At 37.4% G+C, this 22,964-nt stretch overlaps 6 protein-coding genes across 7 annotated transcripts in view; 3 read left to right on the top strand and 3 right to left on the bottom strand.

Annotated features, from left to right (window-relative positions):
* The window catches only part of LOC104745477 (heat shock 70 kDa protein 4), a 49,639-nt gene extending 44,900 nt beyond the window's left edge, over nt 1-4,739 (top strand). The window contains exons 2-3 of the mRNA XM_010466730.2: nt 2,310-2,681; nt 2,867-4,739. Of these exons, the coding sequence (XP_010465032.1) occupies nt 2,468-2,681; nt 2,867-4,605 (1,953 nt within the window). The 5' untranslated portion in view covers nt 2,310-2,467 and the 3' untranslated portion in view covers nt 4,606-4,739. The remainder of the gene's footprint in view (nt 1-2,309; nt 2,682-2,866) is intronic.
* An 89-nt stretch (nt 4,740-4,828) lies between these two features.
* Nucleotides 4,829-7,076, bottom strand: LOC104745476 (uncharacterized). Its single transcript, XM_010466729.3, has 2 exons — nt 6,863-7,076; nt 4,829-6,643 (listed from the first exon to the last, which is right to left on the bottom strand). Exon 2 carries the CDS (start codon nt 6,391-6,393, stop codon nt 4,918-4,920), a length of 1,476 nt encoding a protein of 491 aa, XP_010465031.2. The 5' UTR covers nt 6,394-6,643; nt 6,863-7,076; the 3' UTR covers nt 4,829-4,917.
* A 2,233-nt stretch (nt 7,077-9,309) lies between these two features.
* LOC104745475 (telomere repeat-binding protein 3) lies at nt 9,310-13,283 on the top strand. 2 transcript variants are annotated; one of them, XM_087489707.1, is made up of 9 exons: nt 9,310-9,825; nt 10,285-10,387; nt 10,477-11,266; nt 11,348-11,521; nt 11,686-11,765; nt 11,869-12,104; nt 12,205-12,510; nt 12,606-12,669; nt 12,752-13,283. In XM_087489707.1, the coding sequence occupies exons 2-9, from the start codon at nt 10,307-10,309 to the stop codon at nt 12,953-12,955; spliced, it is 1,935 nt and encodes a 644-aa protein (XP_087345833.1). In that variant the 5' UTR covers nt 9,310-9,825; nt 10,285-10,306; the 3' UTR covers nt 12,956-13,283. The 2 variants fall into 2 exon arrangements, with proteins under 2 accessions (XP_087345833.1, XP_087345834.1); XM_087489708.1 differs by having other exon boundaries at nt 9,661-10,088.
* A 43-nt stretch (nt 13,284-13,326) lies between these two features.
* LOC104745474 (factor of DNA methylation 3) lies at nt 13,327-17,078 on the bottom strand. Its single transcript, XM_010466726.3, has 9 exons — nt 16,862-17,078; nt 16,154-16,566; nt 15,523-16,062; nt 15,229-15,410; nt 15,054-15,143; nt 14,686-14,973; nt 14,267-14,476; nt 13,806-14,055; nt 13,327-13,704 (listed from the first exon to the last, which is right to left on the bottom strand). The coding sequence occupies exons 2-8, from the start codon at nt 16,524-16,526 to the stop codon at nt 13,825-13,827; spliced, it is 1,914 nt and encodes a 637-aa protein (XP_010465028.1). The 5' UTR covers nt 16,527-16,566; nt 16,862-17,078; the 3' UTR covers nt 13,327-13,704; nt 13,806-13,824.
* Nucleotides 17,079-17,813: 735 nt separating this feature from the next.
* LOC104745473 (uncharacterized) lies at nt 17,814-20,589 on the bottom strand. The gene is made up of 8 exons (XM_010466725.2): nt 20,333-20,589; nt 19,975-20,181; nt 19,142-19,866; nt 18,944-19,043; nt 18,803-18,862; nt 18,538-18,624; nt 18,340-18,447; nt 17,814-18,229 (listed from the first exon to the last, which is right to left on the bottom strand). Exons 1-8 carry the CDS (start codon nt 20,438-20,440, stop codon nt 17,909-17,911), a joined length of 1,716 nt encoding a protein of 571 aa, XP_010465027.1. The 5' UTR covers nt 20,441-20,589; the 3' UTR covers nt 17,814-17,908.
* Nucleotides 20,590-20,900: 311 nt separating this feature from the next.
* Nucleotides 20,901-22,953, top strand: LOC104745472 (DNA replication complex GINS protein PSF2-like). The gene is made up of 9 exons (XM_010466723.3): nt 20,901-21,052; nt 21,507-21,588; nt 21,671-21,745; nt 21,834-21,948; nt 22,063-22,162; nt 22,261-22,291; nt 22,385-22,474; nt 22,578-22,730; nt 22,812-22,953. The coding sequence occupies exons 2-9, from the start codon at nt 21,541-21,543 to the stop codon at nt 22,830-22,832; spliced, it is 633 nt and encodes a 210-aa protein (XP_010465025.1). The 5' UTR covers nt 20,901-21,052; nt 21,507-21,540; the 3' UTR covers nt 22,833-22,953.
* Nucleotides 22,954-22,964: the final 11 nt, after the last annotated feature.

Below are 22,964 nucleotides of genomic sequence, written 5' to 3'. Positions count from 1 at the left end.
TCAACCTAAATTTTATATTAATTATTCTTAAAAAATTTAGTGGCAAAGAAAAAATAAAAAAATTTTTAAAATAACTTATAATATTAATATTTTGTAAATATCTTGATTGGTATAAATTAAATCTCCTCACATTATCACATATTTCATGTATTATATATACATAACTATGTAAAAATATATTTATTTTAATAGTTTTTGGGACAACCCATCACAACCCATCAACCGCAGACATACCTTGCTAAAATCTGTAATCCCGATAGACTTAATTGTAAGGACCATTTTTTAACGGTACACCACAGCCATATATTTTCTATATAAATTATATCTTTAGAAATTTATTTTTTAGTATAAAATACCGATGGTCGTAGCGATGAATTATTGACATTTTAAATTTATAAGAATATCGATCATAACCCGTCCTATAATAATTTAAATTTATTAAAGTTTATTAAATAATATATTTAAAACATTTATAAAAATTAATTGCTATACAGAAATCTGACTGTTTAGGAATTTAAGATTTTTTGTTTTATGTATTTTTCAGGGATTTTATTTGGTAATGTTACTTTAAATCTTGTTATAGATTAAATATTTTACATTTAGTAGAGGAACTCTTTAGATTTTCTATATATTTAAGACTGGAAATCTGGAGGAATTTTCTTTTAAATTTAAAATTTTTTAGTAATTGAATATGATGGATTGAAATAAATATAGAGTAAAAGCGAAAATTTTGTTTAGTTTTGCAGAAAATTAGGTTCAGAGTGGGATAATTTAGGAAAATTATACTAGATTGATAAGAGTATATTTTATTCTTTTTTGTCGGAAGAGCATATTTAATTAACATACCCTTTTTGCATATTTCGATTTTTTTTTTTTTTAAAGTATTTTAATGGTAATGACATTGGCTGTAAATACCTTTGAACTCCAAGCTTTATTCTCAAAAATGATGTGAAAATAATAATATAGATATGTCCCAAGAATGATCATAAACTTTATTGAATTAATGCTATGCAATGAATTATTTTCCAAGTTTAGTAATTTTTCCTAGTAAGATTACCGCCTCATACTTGCCTGAATACAATAAAATCTGCACAGTAGACAGTCAAGTTATACTTTATAAAATTAAACTAAGTAACAACCCGCACTATATGCGGGATAAATCAACTCAAATAAAATTATTACAAGTAAAATTATTATTTGGAATATAAAGTGTCACAATAATAGTTTTACACATATATTTGCTTATTTTATTCAAATTTACATTTAATTATTTTGTGTAAAAATATGTTTCACCTGTAAAATGTGGAAAAGAATATTAATTATTGTGATAATTGTGATAATGTTATTTATTTTTAAGATTATTGTGATAATCAATTTTTAATATATATTTCTTTTGTTTCATAAATAGTGTCATTTTAGAATTTTATTTTTGGTTCACAAATAGTGTCATTTTACATTTCCAATGCACTATTTTATATTTTCAATGCATCTTTTTCATTAGATTTTCTTGTTTTACCATTAATCTATGACTAAATTAACCTATTAAACATTTATTAAATAAGAGCATATATGTATATTTTAATATTTTTTTAATTTGTGTGAAATGTGTTAAAATGACACTTATTGTGAAACAGAAGGAGTACTTGAATAATCATCAAATTTTTTAATATCGGAGAATAACTTTTGTATTTCAAAAATTTAAATAGATGAATAAAGTTTTTAATAGTTTATGACATGTAATTTACTTGAAATAATTAAATATATTATGAAAATGATAATTAAATTGTTAACTATATTTTATTTTTTTAATAGTTGATGAAGATTTTCATTTTAAAAAACTAATAGAAAGAAATATTACCTTATATATTCTAATGACACATTTATGTAAATAATGTAAATAATAATAAAATAAATATTTACTTATATATTTTAGTGGTATATTTAATAACTCAAAAGACTTATTTTATAAATATGTTTAATTTTATAAAGTATAACTTGACTGTCTACTGTGCAGATTTTATTAATTAACTTTTTGATTAACTTTTTTAGAAATATGTAAAAAAACAAAAATTCCAAAAAGAAAAGGTAAAAGAAAAAAATGTTAATTGGGTCACCTGACTTTTCTTTTTTTTTCCTTTTTCAAAACGAGAGTTCCTTTTTTGAGTTAATTGACATATTTGAAAGACCACTCTCGAAGGAGCGAGAAGAAGCCGATAGACAATTAAAAAAAAAAAGGAAACAATAAAACTAAAAGACGCAAAAAAATAAGATCCAACGGCTGAGATTTACACTCGTGAACATTCTCGAAGCCTCTTTTACCGACCCATCCTCCATCCGTATATAAGACCTCGTCCTTGCCCCTTGTCCTTCCTCACACCATAATCGAAACGAACGAACAAAACACTCGCAAATTTCTCATCAAGCTCAAACACAAATTACTTTCTATTTTTTCTTTGATCTCTAAATAATGGCGGGTAAAGGTGAAGGTCCAGCTATCGGTATCGATCTCGGTACTACCTACTCTTGCGTCGGTGTTTGGCAACACGACCGCGTCGAAATCATCGCCAACGATCAAGGCAACCGTACCACTCCTTCCTACGTTGCTTTCACTGACTCCGAGCGTCTCATCGGTGATGCCGCCAAAAATCAAGTCGCCATGAACCCTACCAACACCGTCTTCGGTATGATTCCTCTGCTCTCTTTTTGAATCTAACTCTGCTTTACTTTTCCCCAACTTAGTTGCATGCCTAGTGATTTTGATTTAGGTCTAATCTAAATATAGAAGGTTTTGATATTTTCATATATGGATCTTGCTTTTGTGTTTCGTTAGGATGAATGATTTGACTTGTTTGTGATGTTTTTGCAGATGCTAAACGTCTGATTGGGAGAAGATACAGTGATCCGTCGGTTCAATCGGATTTAAAGCACTGGCCATTCACGGTTAAATCCGGTCCAGCTGAGAAGCCTATGATCACAGTCAACTACAAGGGAGAGGAGAAACAGTTCTCTGCCGAGGAGATCTCTTCCATGGTTCTCATTAAGATGCGGGAGATTGCTGAAGCTTTCCTTGGCTCTCCTGTTAAGAACGCTGTTGTTACCGTACCTGCTTATTTCAACGACTCTCAGCGTCAGGCGACTAAGGACGCTGGTGTCATCTCTGGTCTCAACGTGATGCGTATCATCAACGAGCCAACCGCTGCTGCGATTGCTTACGGTCTTGATAAAAAGGCGTCGAGTGTTGGCGAGAAGAATGTTTTGATCTTTGATTTGGGAGGTGGTACTTTTGATGTTTCTTTGCTTACGATTGAGGAAGGTATCTTTGAAGTGAAGGCCACGGCTGGTGACACGCATCTTGGTGGTGAGGACTTCGACAACAGGATGGTTAATCATTTTGTTCAGGAGTTTAAGAGGAAGAACAAGAAGGATATCACTGGTAACCCGAGAGCTTTGAGGAGGCTTAGGACAGCTTGTGAGAGGGCTAAGAGAACTCTTTCTTCTACTGCTCAGACGACTATTGAAATCGACTCTTTGTACGAGGGTATTGATTTCTACACAACCATCACTCGTGCTAGGTTCGAGGAGCTCAACATGGATTTGTTTAGGAAGTGTATGGAGCCAGTGGAGAAGTGTTTGAGAGATGCTAAGATGGATAAGAGCAGTGTTCATGATGTTGTACTTGTTGGTGGCTCTACAAGAATCCCTAAAGTGCAGCAGTTGTTACAAGACTTTTTCAATGGGAAAGAGCTCTGTAAAAGCATTAACCCGGATGAAGCTGTTGCTTATGGAGCTGCTGTCCAAGCTGCGATCTTGAGCGGGGAAGGGAACGAGAAGGTCCAAGACTTGTTACTTCTTGATGTTACTCCTCTGTCCTTGGGTTTGGAAACCGCCGGTGGGGTTATGACTGTTCTGATTCCGAGGAACACAACTATTCCGACGAAGAAAGAGCAGATCTTCTCTACCTATTCAGACAACCAGCCTGGTGTTCTGATCCAAGTCTACGAAGGGGAGAGAGCAAGGACGAAGGACAACAACCTTTTGGGAAAGTTCGAGCTCAGCGGTATACCACCTGCTCCACGAGGTGTTCCCCAAATTACGGTCTGCTTCGACATTGACGCCAATGGTATCCTAAACGTGTCGGCTGAGGACAAGACGACTGGTCAGAAGAACAAGATCACAATCACAAACGACAAGGGAAGGCTATCAAAGGAAGAGATCGAGAAGATGGTACAGGAAGCAGAGAAGTACAAGGCTGAGGATGAAGAACACAAGAAGAAGGTTGATGCAAAGAACGCTCTCGAGAACTATGCATACAACATGAGGAACACGATCAAGGACGAGAAGATAGCATCTAAGCTTGATGCAGCTGACAAGAAGAAGATTGAAGATGCGATCGACCAAGCTATTGAATGGTTGGATGGTAACCAGCTGGCGGAGGCAGATGAGTTCGACGATAAGATGAAGGAGCTCGAGTCTCTTTGCAACCCTATCATTGCTAGGATGTACCAAGGCGCTGGACCTGATATGGGTGGTGCTGGGGGAATGGACGAAGATGCTCCTGCTGGTGGTAGCGGCGGTGCTGGCCCCAAGATTGAAGAAGTTGATTAAGCTTTTTTAAGATTCTCTTGTTGTACTCTGTTCACTTTTAATTTTCTAGTTGGTGTAACCTAGTTTATCTTTCTGTGTTACTCTGAACCTGCCTGCTTTATGATCAATTTGATGTTTTAAGATTTTTGCTTTTAGTTTTGAAAATTTACCATTCAGTTTCGAACTTAAAGTGATCTTCAAACTAGGAACCGAGATTAAATAGGAACCGAGAGGGTTAAAAAAAAGTAATAAATGGGGTAAATATGATTAAATATGAATAATCCAATGATACATGAACCAATAAAATCCTTTAAGAAGTTATGCACTACAATCTCACTCTAGCACGAACGGACGGAGACAGACGCGAACCTCATGCTCCTCGGGTCCCATTCGGTGTTTAGGCACTAAAACCTCTAGCGTTGTTCCGGTTTCATCCCGGTAAGCTTCAAGCTTGGCGTCATCTGGAATCCTGTTCGGCAGGGAGACTTCGCGGACAAACTCTCCCGGTGGGCAATGCTCTGGTGTCGGATCTGTTAGCTTAAATGTTCTATCATGTCTCTTGATGAATGGCTCACATGCTGTACTTACACATGATATCTTCACTATACCATGTGTTGGTGTATTCCTCCATGTCACCTTCACCCTTCCCGAATCAACAAATGGCAGACTCATAACTATTAAGAACCCCTTGTCGTCTTCATATATCGTTTTCGCAGCTGTGACTGGACCGTACACGTTCTTCATCACCCCGCTGAAGTCATTTGACCAAGGCAGCTCCGTTGCATGGATTTTCATGTCCAGGGATTTCTCACTTGAGCTCGAGTCATCGCAGTTTCCTAGAGCAAGACAATCCCTTTTGCGCTTATTGCTAGATCCGGGTCGAACTTCCACTGTATCAGCTACATGGTCCGGGGAATGTGTTGACAGGTTCAGGCAGGTACCGTTCAGTTTCTTCAGGTGGGTTGTGTGCCCGTTAGCTTTAGCCAGAGGAAGAGGACGCTCAGCCTCGAACTCAGTGGTTGGTAGGTTCCTCCATGAACCATAATCACTAGCTTCAGCTGGAATAGCAAAGTTGACATCCCGGCCTGTGAGTTCTGTCCACTTCTTTTTTTCATCCTCGTTGAGTACAGAAAGATTGGGTGAATGAACAACTTCGATTCCATGGAGGCACTGCGGGTTAGAGAGACCACGGTAATGCTTCCTCTGCATCCTATGAGAGCGAACAAAACCTTTGTCCACACTAAAAGGGAAAGGACGCTCACCCTCACGTGAGTGTCCGTTCATGTAACTGCGCAGCTGCATCTTGCCAAGTGCATTTTCAGGCTTCTCCTTGAACACCCACATATACATATTCTCCATATCATGCTGAACCAAGAAAGAGTCAAGCTGCAAATCAGATTTATCATAACCAGACAAGCCATTACTATCCCTGGTCAACTTATTTTTAGACTTGTCATCCAAAACAGGTTTAAAGTAGAAACTAAAGAAAAGCCAAGCACCCCAAGCACTATCAACACGCTTGTTGTACTTCTTGGCAACCTTAGGCACATGAACAACAGCCTCAGCAGGCTCATATAACTGAGGACCAAGTCCAACTTCTAAAATATCACAGTGCTCGTTCCAAAGAAGCAGAGATGGGCTTGCTTCAGATGAGAGTGGAAGATTGATATCAGGAGGTCCAGTAAGTATGAGGGAACGGTTAGTCTCCCTCTCTGATTCTTCATGAGTGAAAGCACCAGAATCCATTGAAAGAAGTGTTGACGGGTGATAGTTCTCCATAGACAGTGTTGTGATGAGAGTCTCACCCATATCTCCCTCTCTCTCTCTAACCAACTTTATTAAAATTTCCACAGATCCTTAGGTAGCAAGAGAATTAGAACATCAATCGACAAAGCCATAGATGCAAGTCAAGGATATTTTCATCTTTACAGGATCTTCTCTCACTGATTACCACTTCTAAAGTTTTTTGCTATTAAAGCTCCAAAAACAACGGCCAGCTAAGAAGAGAGAGTTAGTTACTCACAACAACACATGGAGAGCTACCTATAACAACCGCCACCTGAAAAATATCAATCGAGAGAGAGCAAAGAAGAGAGAATTAATAGAGGGAAATAGGGATCTGGAACAAGTTCATCAATCAACAATCGAATCCACGAATCTGTAGTTTATTCAGAGATTCGACAAGATCAAACAGTGATTTCTTCCTCGTTTAATTGGGAAAAAAACAGATAAACAAATTCAAATACGATCATCGAAGAATATGAAGGAGAAATCTAACCCGATGGATCAAGCTTGGAGACGAGACGATTGCGTTATCGGCGGCGAAAGGATTAGAGTCGCTTCTCTTCTATCAAAATAATGATCCCAACCTTTTTTTTTTTTTCTTTTTTTTTGAGAGAAGCGAGAAAAAGAGAGAGAGAGAGAGACTCGTAAATTTTAAGACAGGGGACGCCGTTTGTTTTGTTAACGTCGTTTATGTTTGACGGAGCTACGAGGATTTGCCGTTTGCGTTTAGTCAATATATGCGGTCCACTCATGGGCTTGCTGCTGCTCTTTGATTTTCCAAGTGGTTTGTTACTTACTTGTTTAGTTAACAAAAGTTAATTACCATTGACTCCAAAATTTAATGACTATTACTTGGATAATCATTTTTTGGTTTACTAGCGTTTAGGTGTTAGTTGTTTTTCTTCTATTTTAAGTATGACTTTATTATTTTATAAGCAAGTGTAATTGAATAATGTTAATAAAAAGATATTGACCCATATGTCAAAACAAATTTATTTAAAAGTATTTTTTTGATAATTGAAAAGTTAAATTTTAGTATAACATCAACCTTGATTTACGAGTACTGCAAATATATTATGCTCCATCTAACTAAAAATATAAATCCTTTCCTCTGTATATCTTCTTTTTGCGGCGACATTTACTAGATATGTTCAATTTACACTTCTCGACTACTCATTGAATTTGGGAACATTAACAAATTTTGTCTTCGGAATTAACCTGTGGTATGGGAGTCTTCTCGTCTGGTTCCTTTTCATTACATGCTACAGTATATCACAAAGCACATATACGGGAAATCATTTGGTTCCAAGCAGCAGGATGGGACTCGTAATTAATACAAAACCCTCCATCGTATATATATTACAAACATAAGGTTTTTTTTTTCTTTTTGTTATGATGTAAATAACATTTACTTTTGGTTGAGCAGTAAACTTTACAACCAAGAAAAAAGAAGAAAAAGTCACGTCAATGAAATATATATACACTTGTATAGTCAGTAGTCACTCATCCTAAAATTCGTTTAAAAAAAATTTAGCAAAGTAACTCAAAATTAACTTTATTAATATATAATCATCATAAAAGTAAGAAATACTGTTATAAATTATTCTCCTAATATGGCACCACACGTTTTCAAGGTTCTATAGTGTATAAAAGCATAATGCAAATCAAAATATAGAATAAAGCATATGGATTTTTTCTGTAAATCTTTAAGCTCCATATACTATCTTACATTTCCGTGCGTGGACCTCTTTTGGTGCTATGTTTTTTTCTCCTCATAAAATGTTTGTGAATTGTATGCAATTCAATTTGTGTGATGTTCATGCCCACGAGGCTCAACCATGCGACCATGCGATCGTGCAATATTATATGAGTCTCTTGTCTTCTGAATTTTATTTATTTTTTTGTTATCTTGTAAATTTGGCCCAATTTTTTCCATTTACATACAAAACTCAGACTATTGAGTGACATACGCCTAATTAATAGCATAAGTGTGGCCATGAATCTCTACATATATATAACATATCCAAAAGAAGAGTAAAGTGAAACGAGGATACGAACGTTCTCCCTGTAACGTCTATATGTAGAAGTAGAACTATGAAACCGTAACCAACGATAGTTGCCTAATAATCATGAATGCAAACAAGAAAACTTTATTAGAGAATGGTCGGAGGAGCTTTTTTCTCGAGGAATGTGTACCTTCCTTCTACTTTCCAATAGAATTGTCCGACCCGACCCGACCCATTCATCAATTGTCATGAGGCCCATAATCACAAAAGTTACAGCAACTAACAAGGGTCCAAAGACCAGCCACATATCATGTGTTGTAGACAAGCTCAGAGAAGTCCAACACGACATAAACAAAGTATTAATCGATTCAACACTTGGCCATAAATTTATGTTAAGAAGTTAAGATTCAACACATCTCAGTTCTTATAGGTAGTCAAGCATATGCTTATTTAACACAAGAACATGATCATTAAATCAACAAAATACACCAAATACATTAAACACAATATCACGTTCATATTTGGCCCCATTTGCACATGCTTCATCAACATGTCTAAGATATATGTATATAGCTCATAAAAACAATTACTATCAAGAAATTCATATTATCAATCCAGTTTGTTTCTTTTTCTTTTTTGGTGGGGATGAATTATCACTCAAGTTAGTAAACAAAAGAGTTTAAAAAAACCTTGTGACGTTATTACCAAAGCAATAAGAAGAAGACTTGGTTGTCTCACTCTAAACCACGTGGAAGAGATAGACAACTCTTGTTGTTTGTATAGTAGTACTGTATTACAAAGACCCCACTCCAATCAGAGAACACTACTAATATTCAATTGTTTTTTTTGTTTATATCCGATCCCTAAAAATTAAAGATTCTTTCTGACAAAACCTATCTTGTTTTAAGGGGTTATGAAGTGATCCCCCTACACCGAGGGAGAGAGAGAGGGTGACCCTCAATAGCCAGTTAACCGGAGAGAGGGGTTTACCACATACTAATTCACAAAAGAGTGACCGTCAATAGCCCGTTTCCTTCAACTGCCTCATCATCTCTCATCTCAAACCCATTGTTATTTGTGTGGTCATTAAAAAAAAAAAAACTTTTTAATTTATTTATTTAATTTATGATAATAAAATAAATAAATATTTTTCTGTTTAGGCTAGATGGGGCTTTTCACGTCTTCTTCCTTCTTTCTTTTCTAAGGACAACGACGGATTCTTACCGCACATACCAAAAACCCAAACCCAACCAAAACAAAAACTCGTAGAATTGTTCATTTTCTTGTATAGATCGAATTCTAACTTTTTCCTTTCTTGTACATTTTTTTTTTTCTTTTCTATACACGTAAACAAAAGATAAAATTGGGGTTTTAGTTATATAAGTTTGCGTGATCTGTAAATCATAAGTGGTGGTTTTTGGATCGTGATCAAGAAACTGGTGGCTGATAGGTGAGTCGTCTTTTGATCGCAATTGATTTATATGCACTTACCGATCTGTAAAATTCTTTCGGGGGGTTTTGGGGTCAATTTTGTTGATTTTTTTTCATCCTTTGACTCTCTCTCTCTCTCTCTCTCTCTCTGCTGATCCGGATTTCAAATTTCCATTACATTCTTTCGCGGGTCTGTCAGAAATTTGTGATTTTTGTTTCGAGATCTGATCGGTAGCATCATCAGGTGTTTACTGTTTCGTTTCATCTTCTTGATCGGAGTTTGTAAGCAGCTTCTTAGCATTTTTGAGTCTTTTTCTTCAATGATCTACTTATTATGCTTTTGCATTTCCGTGATCCATGTCTTGAATTTAAGAGGCTCGAATTTTGCTGTGTTGATCTGATCTAAATTGGTTTACTGATTAATGTTGATCTCATCATGCTCAATCTAATGATGATCATTTGTTTGGTCTTAACACAGTGATATGCATATTTGAGAAGACATGGTGTTCAAGAGGAAGTTAGATTGCCTTTCCGTTGGCTTTGACTTTCCCAATATCCCCAGAGCTCCTCGTTCATGCAGGGTATGTTCTCATTGTGATCTGGTGGTTAGCTTAATGTCATGACTTGCGTTCTTATGACTCTTTGGTTGTTGTTTTTTTTCTCCTTTCAGAGGAAGGTCCTAAACAAGAAGATTGATGATGATTACGACACTAAGATCTGTGCTATTGACTTACTCGCTTTGGCTGGGAAGTTGCTACAGGAAAAGGAAAGCGAGAGTTCTTCAGCGTCTTCCAATGCATTTGAAGGGATTAATCACGATGTTAAACAAGAACAAGATGATAAACGCAAGCCTGTCAAATCTGAATTTTCCGACCAAGGAAACTCTGTGTCAAGGCCTACTACTACATATCACAACTCTACTGAGAAGTGTGTGGTGAACAGTTTCTCGTTTCCGGATAACGACGGCGTTTTGGAGCGAACTCCAATGTCTGATTACAAAATGACTCATGGTTCGATGGCTTTAGGGTGTGACACCAAGAATGCTAATTGTGACTCTTACGTTAAATCTGGAGGCATCAATGGGGAGACAGGTGATGTTAATAATGTGAATAAACAAGGAGAAGCAACCGATCCCTTGGGAGATGGAGGGTTAATCACTGATGATGCTTGCAACTTAGAGGATGCAACTGCTTTAGGTGTGCAGTTTCCTAAATTAGTTCGTGTGGGTGGTGATTTAAAATTGCCATCCAGCATGGATATGACTCCTAATGGTTCCTTTGCTAAACATGGGAATCATACTAACTTAGTTAGAAAAGATGATGATGAAAAATTCTTTAGTTATCATAAGCTTAGCAATAAATTTAAGTCGTATAGGTCTCCATCAGTTCGAAGAATAAGAAAGTCGCTGTCGTCTAAATACTGGAAGCAAGTTTCCAAAGATTTTGGACACAGTAGAGCTGGTAAGTATCTTTGAATATTTCTTCTCTTTTTTTTTTTTGGTCATTTGCCCTGTTCTTACTTTGGTCATTGATGATGTCTAGATGTGGGTGTAAAGACTCTTTATCGCAAAAGAAAACCGTGTTATGGATACAACGCATGGCAACGTGATATCATATATAAGAGGAGAAGATCACCTGACAGAAGCTCGGTCGTAACTTCTGATGGAGGACTCAGTAGTGGAAGTGTTTCCAAGTTACCCGAGAAGGGAGATACAGGTGGTTATTGTAGTCTATATCAAAACTCTTCAGTAAATCTTATCTTAGCTGTTGTGGTTCTCTCAAAGGGCTCCCTTGGTACTTGACCGGATGGTATACGATACTGAGACATTTATCCTGAGACTGGATAATGAGGTTCTCATGTATTTTTATCTCTGGTGCAGTAAAGCTAAGCATTAAGTCCTTTAGGATTCCAGAGCTTTTTATTGAAGTTCCAGAAACTGCATCAGTAGGATCACTAAAGGTACACGTCAATATGTATTTTCTTTCGTTCCCTCACTTATGTTTGGTTCTCTTGTGTGGTGTTAACATAATACCGTTTTGATCTTTGACCCTTTTGGTTCCAGAGGACGGTGATGGAGGCTGTCGGTGTTTTACTCAGCGGAGGAATACGTGTTGGGGTGTTGATGCATGGGAAGAAGGTCAGAGATGACAGGAAAACTCTCTCACAGACTGGGATATCATGTGATGAAAATCTGGACAACCTTGGGTTCACCTTGGAGCCTGGCCCCGGCAAAGTTCCCCTACCTTTGTGTTCCGAAGATCCTGCTGTGCCAACCGACCCTACGAATTTGTCTGAACGGTACTAAGATCATATCCTTGTGCTGCTTTAGTTGAATATCACTGGTGTTCATTCTTCTTGAAGATACCTAAGCAAAAGCGGTTCTGAATGATCATCCCAGGTCTCCGGCTTCTCCCACGTTAGATTCTGGAGTTCCTCATGCAGATGACGTGATTGATTCAGGAAATATTGTGGACAGTAACCTCGAAGTAGTTCCATATCAGAGTGTCATAGCTGTTGATGAACCTTCATCAGATTCAAAAGCGCTTGTTCCACTTCCATCCTTGGAAGTTAAGGCGCTTGCCATAGTTCCGTTGAATCAGAAACCTAAGCGTAGTGAGCTTGCCCAGCGCAGAACCAGGAGACCCTTTTCTGTGACAGAGGTAGAAGCTCTTGTACAAGCAGTTGAGGAACTCGGGACTGGAAGGTAAATAACACTAGTTCCACCATAACTCATGTGGTTTGGTAGTCGGTTCATGTCAAAATTCAAAAGCTAATGGTCGATATATATCATCCACACAGATGGCGTGATGTGAAATTGCGTGCTTTTGAGAACGCAGAACATCGGACTTACGTGGACTTGAAGGTAAATACATTAAACAAGAACATGTAATCTGGAACATATAACGTCCCACAATAGCCTATTCCAATAGCATGTGAATTTGCAGGACAAATGGAAGACGCTGGTTCACACAGCAAGTATATCACCGCAGCAACGAAGAGGAGAGCCGGTGCCACAAGATCTCCTAGACAGAGTCTTGAGGGCATATGGGTATTGGTCGCAGCACCAAGGAAAACATCAAGCAAGAGGAGCATCTAAAGATCCAGACATGAACAGAGGTAGAGCTCTTGAATCAGGTGTTTCAGTGTAAAAAAAAAAGGAGGTACGCATTGGTGGGTGGGTGTACAGAAGCAAACAACAATAATGGAAAACTCTCTGCAAAGATTAATTGTCTTTATTTCTCATTTTTTCTCTCTTAAATACACTTTTTTTTTCCTGCTTTCGTCATCTGTAAATGACTCCAACTGGGATGAGATTCGTCCCTAACCAACTTTTTAGGTTTTCTAAACTTGTGTTTTTTTAATATCTTTTTCACATTGATTACTTTCTGTAATATTGTCACGGTCCATAAAAGGAGTATTGTAATTTTTAGACGTTCGTTCCTGTCTGACAAATGACAAGTCAGCGTTCTTCTTTCATTGTTTTCGTTTATTTTCAGCTACAAACGAGAGAATAACCCAATTTGAATGAAAGATATAAAATACTGCTCTTGACTATGGAATAGGAATACAAGACATAGTGGAGTGTTTCTTATTCTTATTGGTGAAAGACTCTAATTGACTAATTCAGTTAAAAGTGTTCATTTCTTCATAAATTTAAAGACCTTCTCTAAAGGTTTAGAAGCTTCTACCAATGTTAGTTACTTTACTTTCCTACAATGGTGAACCGTCGTGTTGAAACGGTTCCAATTCCGATCCACATCCCAATTTGAAGCCATCCTCCTGTACTTTCCACCTACTTACCAAACCTGAGACCCATACAGCTTCAAAGATGATACACTTATTGGATTTGGCATCTTGATATCCTTTATGCAGATAACTTATTTCCAATCTCCTGCAACTGCAGAGTAAAGACCTCAGATTAGCAAAATTTGAAAAATCAACAATATAAGCAAGTAGGCAAAATTCGAAAGAGCTAGGAAATTTTGGTAGTTAGTGTACCGGGTAAATACAATAATTTTTAAGGCTTATGACGTTTCGCCTGATTCCATTGCTCCAGGAGACTAGTAACACCTTCCTCAAGCGTAGCCTTCCTGTCTTCTCTGAAGTTCCACAGCTCTGAAGAGATGTACCTTCCACTCGGATTGTACTCGTTTATTTCCAGCAATGCATTTGCCACTGCTTGGTACGCATTATCCCCCAATTCATTCTTCAGGTTTCTTAACTTCTCGTCATCCTCATCTATTACTTCCTGCCAAAAGATATCAACAGCTTCAGGTTTCTATATATCATCCACCAATTTATAAAACCACGTCCAAAATGCATATAACCACATCTGCATATGCAGTTGTACACATGCCCATGAATGCATGTCTGGTAACCAACTTTTTGAAACTTACTATTTAGGATGGAAGATAAGAACAAAATCGATTTAGATTAGTGATATACAGGAGAAGCAATACCACTACAGTTTCTTCAGTCTCAAGCTTTATCCGTTTAAACGGATGCCAATCTGGGTCCTTAAGATATTCCTCCCAAAGCTGGATAACTTCAACTGCCCAATCCTCCAGATCTTCTTGACAATATTTTATTTTCATTGCTTCCATGAACGGTTTGGTGTCAAGCTCCCCCATTCTCCTAACACCAATATGCGATCTCGTCTCTCTCAAATTCTATAAATATAATCAATTTAAGAAAAAAATCAAAGGGTGTCTTTCTGTTGTTAATGCATCCAACCATGTAACCACTCAAGCCTACCATGTCCAGTATAATCCGAGTTTATAATAATGGAAACTCACTATATGCAAAGAGTCACCTAGCTCCTCTATGAGACTGATAAGTTTCACAAAAAAATCTGTTCGACTATAAGAGATCTACTTACGCTTATCAATGCTCTTCGAGCTTCTTGAAGCTCATCATTGGTCTTCCGCTCTTGTACAACAAGATCTTGATTAAATTTATTTAAGCGCGCAAGCTCTCCTTCTTGCTCACTAAGGTCTCTGAGGAACGTCTCCACCTTGTTCACAATTTCAGAACCACCGTCCAGTTCCATGTGTCTCATCAGTCCCAGCTGTCTTTTCAGTTGCTCGACCTCCAGTTCAAGCTCTTGTTTCTGTTCAAGCTGTCTTTCTAGTGCAGCAATTCTCTTATGAAGCTTTTCCTTTTGCATCTAAGGTTAAAAACACGGCAGGACCCTGTCACATAAAGTTAAAGAGCCAGCCTTTTTTAAAGAAGGAAGCATTCCCAGACCTTGTGATCTACAGCCAATTTTTGCACTTTCTCTCTGGTCTTTTGTTGTTCCACGGCAGCTAGTTGAACGTAACTATATATAGCAGCACTCTGATAATAATGCCATTGAACAAATTTTAGAAGAAGAAAGAGGCAGTCCAGAAATTAGTTTTTAAACGAAGATGTTAGCATATACCTGTTCAAACTCTTTTGCCAATAATTTCCTTTGTGTTTCATTCTTTGCCTCACGTTTTGCTAACTCCAATTCTTTGATTTCAAGTTCTTTCATCTGAGACTCCAGCTGCACCTTTTGCTTTTCATGATCAGCAAAGATCCTATTGAAGTGATCAGTCGATTTTTGTTGTCTTCCCGTCAGATCTTCAGATGAAAAACCAAAATATGTAAAACGAAAAGAAATATGTATAGTTAGGTGATGCAACGATACTTTCTCAAAGGGATATAGTTGTTGAAGCTAGTAGGAAAATCCCACCTTCATTGTAAGCACGGAGAATCTTTTCTTTTTCTTCAGTCTCATACTTAAGTTTAATCGAATCCTTTGAATATTTTTCCTCTAACTTCTTCAACCGATTTGTTTTGCTCTCAACCATTACGTTTAGAGAGTTCATAAGCTTTTGTTCTTTCCTGGCCTCTTCTTCTGCAAACCTAGAAATACTTTTGAGGTCACCCGTCTTCCGCAAGTTTTCTCCTAAATAGTCAGCCTTATAGTAATCATCTGCATTGGCAAGCCATGCATAAAGGCTTGAGTCAGCATCACCACACAGCCAATCCTTTCTGCCATGACCATCAGCTTCATAAGCCTTCTTGAACACCAAAGCATCGTGAAGTCCATTCCAGTCTCTATTAAACTCCACTATTCCGGTTCCAGAATGACCAAAACGGTCCCACACAGTACGAACTCTTATCGGGTTGAACCCTCTTCGTATCAATTCATCCTTAAGTCTTGGTCCACTCTCTCCAGTACAAGTTAGGCCATCTTGTGACAACGTTGTGGGAATATTAACCAAAACGCCTATCCCAGCAACAGACACAAACTTCAGTTAGTAGAGAGACTATAGTGGTAAGGAGATAGGAGGACTTAACAAAAGTAAGGGTGCCAATACCTTTCCAAGGCCAGACAAGTTTCTCGAACTGATCATCATAAACCGGAAGAGTAATGCCGCCGCCGAGGGTTTCAGCAGCTCTTCTGGCTTGTAAACGCTTGGAAATTCTAGTAGTAGCGTAATGAGAAAGATCTTTAATAAGGTATTTGGCAAGAGCACGGTGGCTAGCTTTCTCAGTGAGACTTCTTTTCTTGGAATTGCTATTACCAACACCAGAAGCATGCTGAAGGATGTCAAGATAAAGACCAACCTTCTTCTTGTTGTCAGGGCAATAAGGACAGAGGAAAGTACGGTAAGAGACTTTCACTTCGAGCTTTCCACTCTTGAGCTTTTTGTACAAACTTTTCTCAAAATTACTCAAGTTGTCCTTCATCACCGCCTCCCTCACACTGTTTGTTTTTTACATCTAAGAGCTGCATAATACATTGTTATATATAAGCCTCAACCAAACACATGTTGAGCTTTGATTAGATAGATCCGAAAAAAAAACATGTTCACTGACTTCTCTAGTTAACACATCTCTATTAGTTCCACTTTCTATGAAACATGAAACATGCATGTTTGATTTCTGGGGAAATTATGAACAATGGTGGGAGTGGGATTATAATATCTCCGTAGTGGTCACTATCGGACTTGTGAAAATAGTCAAATTGATTGGAAAAAAAAGAGAAATTGGGAGAGAAAAGTTGAATCGAAGAAGACTGTTACCTGAGGAATCGGGTATAGAAGGAAGAAGAGAGAGATATGGTTAGCTCTCTCGAGAAACTTCAGCAGCTGATTCTGGAGATCATAAGATAAGGAGTATTTTATTTTTGTTATTACCAAAAAAAAATAATTTCGATTTCCTTTTTTTTTCATTGCCGAGTGAGAGAGGAGAGAAGCAGCAAGAGAAGAGAAGAGAACCTCTGTTTGTTTTACACGCGCCATGGTCGCACGTTGAAGTCGTCGCGAGAAGAAGGGATTTGTGAACCGGAGTTGAAATCATTTGATTTGCTGATTTTTCGGTTCGGTTTATCATAATTCCAGGGTTTTTTAGAATTTTTTTTTAAAAATTCTACAAGTTATTCGGTTTATTGAACAAGTCAATTGCTTTGTAAATAAAAATAGAATGTAATATTTTCCTTAAACAAAAAAAAAATAATAATTGATTCCAACGATTCATATTGATTCCAGTTTCCTATTTAGTAAAAAATACCTAGCTAAAAAAACAAAACAGCCAAAGCATTTTCTGCAAAACTACGTATCTTATATACTGATTGGGATTTTTTTGTTACGTTGTTGACCAGTTTGTTAGACATGAAGATCGTTACTTTAATGCTCATTGCCTTCGTGACCATACTCTTCTTGTCAGCTCCGATCAAAGTTGCTGGTGATTATAACATGATGGTCAAATGCATCGATGAGATTGGAATTTGCAATCGTGCCATTCATAAAGGAACCAAATTGCCTGGTTACTGTTGTGGAAAACTCGTTAAGCCACAACCATGTGCTTGTAAGTATTTTATCCAGAACCCTGTGCTACTCCCCAGACTTCTCATTGCTTGTCGCGTTCCTCATCCCAAATGTTAAAATATGTATCTACAAAATTATATAACAATAATATAGCATACTTGCAGCTTCCGATACTATTTTGTTCATGATTGTAATCAAAACTCACTAATTAATAAACCAGTCCTTTCTTTAAAAACACACACACACACACATAGAACAATTGTCTTTTTTCAAGGCTTCAAATACTACAAATTAATGAAGATTTTACAACGGAAAGAGATATCGAAACTCGTATTCGTGAGCCCTCACTTCTACCAATTTTTTCATTTGAGATTCGGTACCTTTCTTGTTCAACCACTCCATCGCTGTCTCCTTGAGCTGCAAGCAACGTTGGACTGGTGGTAACTGGCTGCATATCCATTCAACTAATGAACCTTCATTCTCTGCGAAATCCCGCAGACGCTTGTGCAAGAAGCTCGGAATCATTATCTTTTTCCTTCCCGATATACCAATGGAAGCTTCTAGATACTCTGTTCTTGCTTTGATTAGCTCGTTCACTACATCTTCTGCTGTATAGACTCTCAACTGTATCGTGTAATGTATATCAGGTGATTATGAAGAAGCATGCTTTGTTAGTTACTACGTACCTTTAGAGCAATACTTATACTTATCAAATAGGATTTGAGTGAACTTACAGCAGGTGAGGACCAATCTCCACGACAAAGCACGAACATTAGGTTCGGTTCTACGCATCTGAATCCGTACCGTTTCTGTATCCTCGCTTCGCTTTCACCAGTTGAAACCTTAAAGAAGAAAAATACATTTTAAAGATCGGTTATTACAACGCCACAAGATTACGATGTATACGAACATCCATCAGTATGAATTCTTACAGATTCCCTAGGTTCGCATGGACTCTGCAAGATAGAGTCTTCAATATCTAGAGCAGACAGTTGCATGCCTCCCACGTCAATTGTTGCCTACAACAACACAAGTCAATTAACTAATTTTGAAGTATGAACAATTTAAAAATATTTATTGTTACATATGTGTTATTTACCATGTTACTAAAAACACAATAAGCAAATATGGTCAATTTGATTAATTAAGTTTTAAGTATGAGAAATTTAATAATGTTTGTTGTTATGTATTATTTACCATTTTGAGGAGGGTAAGTAGCTTATCCTTTGATGAAGGTAGTCCGTGTTCCAGAAACCCCTGCAAACAAACAAAGTTTCAGTTCTGGAATCTTGATTTTAATTCTTTCAACTAAAGATGAATTGAGTTTTATGGAGTTACATTCATGACGCAGGCGTTATATGTATTGATCCAGAATGCCATCTTTTTCTTGTGGTTCAAGAAACTCAAATCTACTCTGCTCAACTTCTCCTTCAAAACCCTACATGTAACATGCATGGGTGTTTATATTATACAGAGATCATGGAAATAGTGTGATGATCTTACAGATAATTAATAAGTACTTTGATATTTAAGTACCTCAAATTGACAAGAGAAGTGGAACAATCGGATAAACGGCTAACATCAATGGAGGTTCGAGTGATGTGGATGAAGTTCTTGTACTCTCCTATGTCTCTAAGAGAAGCCCCCATCACAGCTCCATAAGGATCAAGATTTGAAGCGTTATGGTCATACACCGATTTGCGTTTGAAAGAAGCGTTCTTGAGGTGTGTGAGGCTCAGCTTCGAAACAGTTTTTGAACCTTCTCGTTCCCGCGATGACCTGTTGAGTTCTAAATATATTCCCATCAAGCACTTCACCAGATCCTCCGATACTACGTTTGCTGTCGTCTCTTGCACATTATTTTTCTCTTGCGTTCTTGTTCCATCGGAAAAGGTCGAAGAATGGATTCTTGATGAGAACTCCATGGCTGATCCAACTGACGCATGAGTACGAGGACTGTTCGTTTGAATATCCTTGGCAACGCGATGACCTTCATAACTCTGGGACTTGGATCTGTGTTTTATATCCTCAGATCTCATCTTTATAATGTCATTGTCAGCGTCGCAAGGTAGATGATTCTGCCTTTGTAGTAGTTTTTTAGGATTCATCATCTTCTCTTCTTCTCCTTCATCAATACTGGCTTCAAGCACTTCATTCTCTTTTTTCTCACTATACACATCAAGTTTCAAGTCTTGAATTCTTTGCTCAAGACAGAGTATCTCTGCCTCAACCGTCGCTAGCTCCTCTATCAGCTCTTGAACCTACACAAACCTAACTTATATAATCAGGTTTCTAAATTCATATTCCATTTTTATTTTCAAAACGCTGCGTGTTACATACTATATATAACACTAGAGAAATGGACTTGCCTGAGGAGGAAGAAGCAGTAAAGAGAGACGAGGCTGAGACATGACGGGACCACGGTGCATATCACGTAGAGCCTTGTTTAATGCCTGCTCGTCCTCTAGCTCTCCTTGCATTTTCATCACTTCTTTTTGAAGAGTTCGCTTTTGCTTCTTCTTGATCAAATCATTCTTCTCTTCTTCGCTCTTCTGCTCATTCAGTTTTGATGATGGCTGCAACCAAACCGATCAGAACAAAAGTATATATTCTTCTCTTCTTGATCAATTCAAAATCAATTGCCAACGAAGGGATTTAATTATGCATAATTTAGGTTCATCTCTTTGTTGAGTTTCAAATACCACCAGATATATGAGTTTGACTTACTTGCGGTAGGAGCTGAGGGTGACGACGATGATGATCAAGAAGAGCCGCGACGCTAACGCCATTTTGATCTTTGGTTTCGTCTTCCACAAGTAAGTCTTCCAGCTTCATTTTTGTGTTGTTTTGGAAATCGAGATAAATGAAGATAATGATGAGAAGATATATAACAGTCGTGCCTGCAATCAAGTCTTGTGTTGTTGATTCACCTACCTATTGGTTTGGGTCTTTTGTTTTTTAAGGATTATTATGAGAAAGTCGTCATGACGTGAAAGCCATGATGAACACAAATTAAAAGAGTCTGATTCTGGTTAGAGAAGAAATTTCAAATTTTTAATAAAATAAAAACCTTTTTTCCTTATTCTTTAATAATACAGCTCAACATTGGTTTACCAATTTTCGTTTGACTAATTATAAAATTTTTAGTCTTGACTTCTTTAATTCTTATAAACATATCAATTAGAATAAAACTTTGTATTAGGTTAACAATTTCGGTCTTGGTTTGAGATCGGTTAAATTAAAATTCCGGTCCAACCGAAACCTATTACAATAGCGTTACACAGTAGTCCATTTTAGTTTCCCGCTATACTGAAACTGGATTTCCCGCCAACGTAAAAAGCCGCAATCCGATAACTCTCACTCTTTGAGGATTTCAGTCGCTTTCCGATTGTAGAAGATCGGAAGAGATTAATCTGATCGTCAAGGAATCACCCAAAATCTAACCAGGTAAACTCGAACTCATATCACAAATCTAGAACTAGGGTTTCTCTCTTTACTTACTGTAATTGTCCCCAGATTTTGCGAAATTTTGCTTGTTAGATTAGTTGATATGTTTTGAATTATACCCTTTTTTTTGCTGATTCATGATGCTGCTGAAATTGGAAATGGATATGTTCTAGAAAAAGAAAAAAAACGAAGAGAAATTTTCGTGTAGACAAGGTGTTTGATTAAATGTCTCTACGAATGATAATTTTAAACTCTTTTGTTTTTGGGCTACTGAGACGAGCTAGGTTTTACGCCCTTTGATAATTTTGAAACTTCCTCAGCTTTGTTTTAACATGCTCTTTAGATTTTAGATGGTTTTTGCATTTTGTCTCTATTTTTTATCTGAGTTTCTCTGCCTTCTCTGTATTATCCCACAAGTTAGTAATCTTATACAGTCGTTTCTATTTCCATTTAGATCGGAAAGCTGAGATTTTTTTTTAGATACAACCATGGCTGGCCAGACTGATCCTCATATCTCACTATTTTCTCCACAAGAGGTTCTTCTTCTCTCCTCTATGCTTGTATGTGTTCCTTCATGAACTGTCTGCAATGGTATAATTGGTTAGCTATTCATACCAGGTTGAGTTTATGGCAGAGGACGAACTTGTGGAGATTGTTCCCAATATGAACATGGAGCAACTCAATTTCATCAGTGTAATAATCTCTCTTGTTTTTATACAATCCACTGCCATCGAAACCTTTTTGTTAACCATGTGCTTAATATGTGACTTAATAATGACAGGGGGATTTCGGCCTGTTCATTCCTCAGATTCCGACCAAGGTGCCTCTGTGGCTTGCAGTGGCACTGAAGAGGAGAGGAAAATGCTCTTTCCGGCCTCCGGGATGGATGTCTGTTGGTAAGACACAAAACTGCACATTTATCAGATTAAAAATTTCAATGTTAAAAGGGAATGTAGATAGATGCTTAAGTGTTGTTAACTATTGTTGTTGCTTCTTTGATTGTGAACTAGACAATTTGACTCAGATCTTGGAAGCAGAACGGGAGTCTCAGTCGACTTTTCAGGCATTACCATTTAGTTACGTGGAAATTGCCAGACTACTTTTTGACCAGTAGGTTCTTAAACTCTTCTTGTTTCTTTGCTCTCCCCCCTTGCATTTATAACATCCGGATTTGCTGATGAGTATTTTAAAAATCTCACTCTTGGCAGTGCACATGACGATATTCCAGACAAATACATGGTAATTTCGTACATCTGCTGGGTTTTGTCTTCCATTCTAACCATGTGTTTTGAATCTTCGAAGCGTTTACAGCTGTTGATGATATTTGTATAGGTGAGATCCCTGGTTGAGGATATCAGAGATGTGCGGCTTCACAAACTTGAGACTAACTTAGGATCATTTCAAGGTACATCTGCAGTAAAGGTAATTGTTTTTTTTTATTGCTTCTTCTTGCCGTTACCTTTAACTCATTACCTCTCTCTAAAGTGATTCCAATAATAAGCGTATCCGTAATTTGAGAATGTAGATCTCTAATGTATCGGCAATGGAAGTGAACATAGTCCGCCCATTTGTGAGAAGAGCCTTAGAAGCTTTTTATAAGCATGACAAGCCTGAGGCTGATGTAGGCAGAGATACTAGAAGTAGCAGACAACAGCGTGAAGCCAACAATGAACCAAGGGTAAGGCTCTTCACACTCCTCACTCAATTTTTTCTCTTTTTAAAAAAAAGACAAATACAAACCGCAACACATGTTTTACAGAGACCTCTAAGGCAACGCTAGAGAGCTTCCTACGTCCTTGCCTAAGTGAGATAAAGTCAGGTATCTTCTGTGCCAATGTTGGTCGAGCTCCAACACCAGCAACATGTATTAGTATAATATAAATGTATGCCTTGTTTCTCCTCTGAACTGGTA

Source organism: Camelina sativa, chromosome 15 (genome assembly GCF_030686135.1).
Source record: "Camelina sativa cultivar CO46 ecotype springtype chromosome 15, ASM3068613v1".
In the NCBI taxonomy this organism is placed as follows: Eukaryota; Viridiplantae; Streptophyta; class Magnoliopsida; order Brassicales; family Brassicaceae; genus Camelina; species Camelina sativa.
This window is presented reverse-complemented; position numbering and strand designations above follow the sequence as displayed.

Bases quoted from the DNA above. Each gene is read 5' to 3' on its own strand.
- LOC104745476 (XM_010466729.3), bottom strand. From the start codon at position 6,393: ATGGGTGAGACTCTCATCACAACACTGTCTATGGAGAACTATCACCCG.
- LOC104745475 (XM_087489707.1), top strand. From the start codon at position 10,307: ATGGTGTTCAAGAGGAAGTTAGATTGCCTTTCCGTTGGCTTTGACTTT. The intron at 10,388-10,476 runs GTATGTTCTCAT...TTCTCCTTTCAG, and splicing joins GAGCTCCTCGTTCATGCAGG to AGGAAGGTCCTAAACAAGAA. The intron at 11,267-11,347 runs GTAAGTATCTTT...GATGATGTCTAG, and splicing joins TTTTGGACACAGTAGAGCTG to ATGTGGGTGTAAAGACTCTT.
- LOC104745474 (XM_010466726.3), bottom strand. From the start codon at position 16,526: ATGAAGGACAACTTGAGTAATTTTGAGAAAAGTTTGTACAAAAAGCTC. The intron at 16,063-16,153 runs GTATTGGCACCC...TTGCTGGGATAG, and splicing joins ACTTGTCTGGCCTTGGAAAG to GCGTTTTGGTTAATATTCCC. The intron at 15,411-15,522 runs GTGGGATTTTCC...TTTCATCTGAAG, and splicing joins TCTCCGTGCTTACAATGAAG to ATCTGACGGGAAGACAACAA.
- LOC104745473 (XM_010466725.2), bottom strand. From the start codon at position 20,440: ATGAAGCTGGAAGACTTACTTGTGGAAGACGAAACCAAAGATCAAAAT. The intron at 19,044-19,141 runs GTACTTAAATAT...TGTTACATGTAG, and splicing joins ACTTCTCTTGTCAATTTGAG to GGTTTTGAAGGAGAAGTTGA. The intron at 18,863-18,943 runs GTAACTCCATAA...GTTTGTTTGCAG, and splicing joins ATAACGCCTGCGTCATGAAT to GGGTTTCTGGAACACGGACT.
- LOC104745472 (XM_010466723.3), top strand. From the start codon at position 21,541: ATGGCTGGCCAGACTGATCCTCATATCTCACTATTTTCTCCACAAGAG. The intron at 22,163-22,260 runs GTAGGTTCTTAA...CACTCTTGGCAG, and splicing joins GCCAGACTACTTTTTGACCA to TGCACATGACGATATTCCAG. The intron at 22,731-22,811 runs GTAAGGCTCTTC...CATGTTTTACAG, and splicing joins AAGCCAACAATGAACCAAGG to AGACCTCTAAGGCAACGCTA.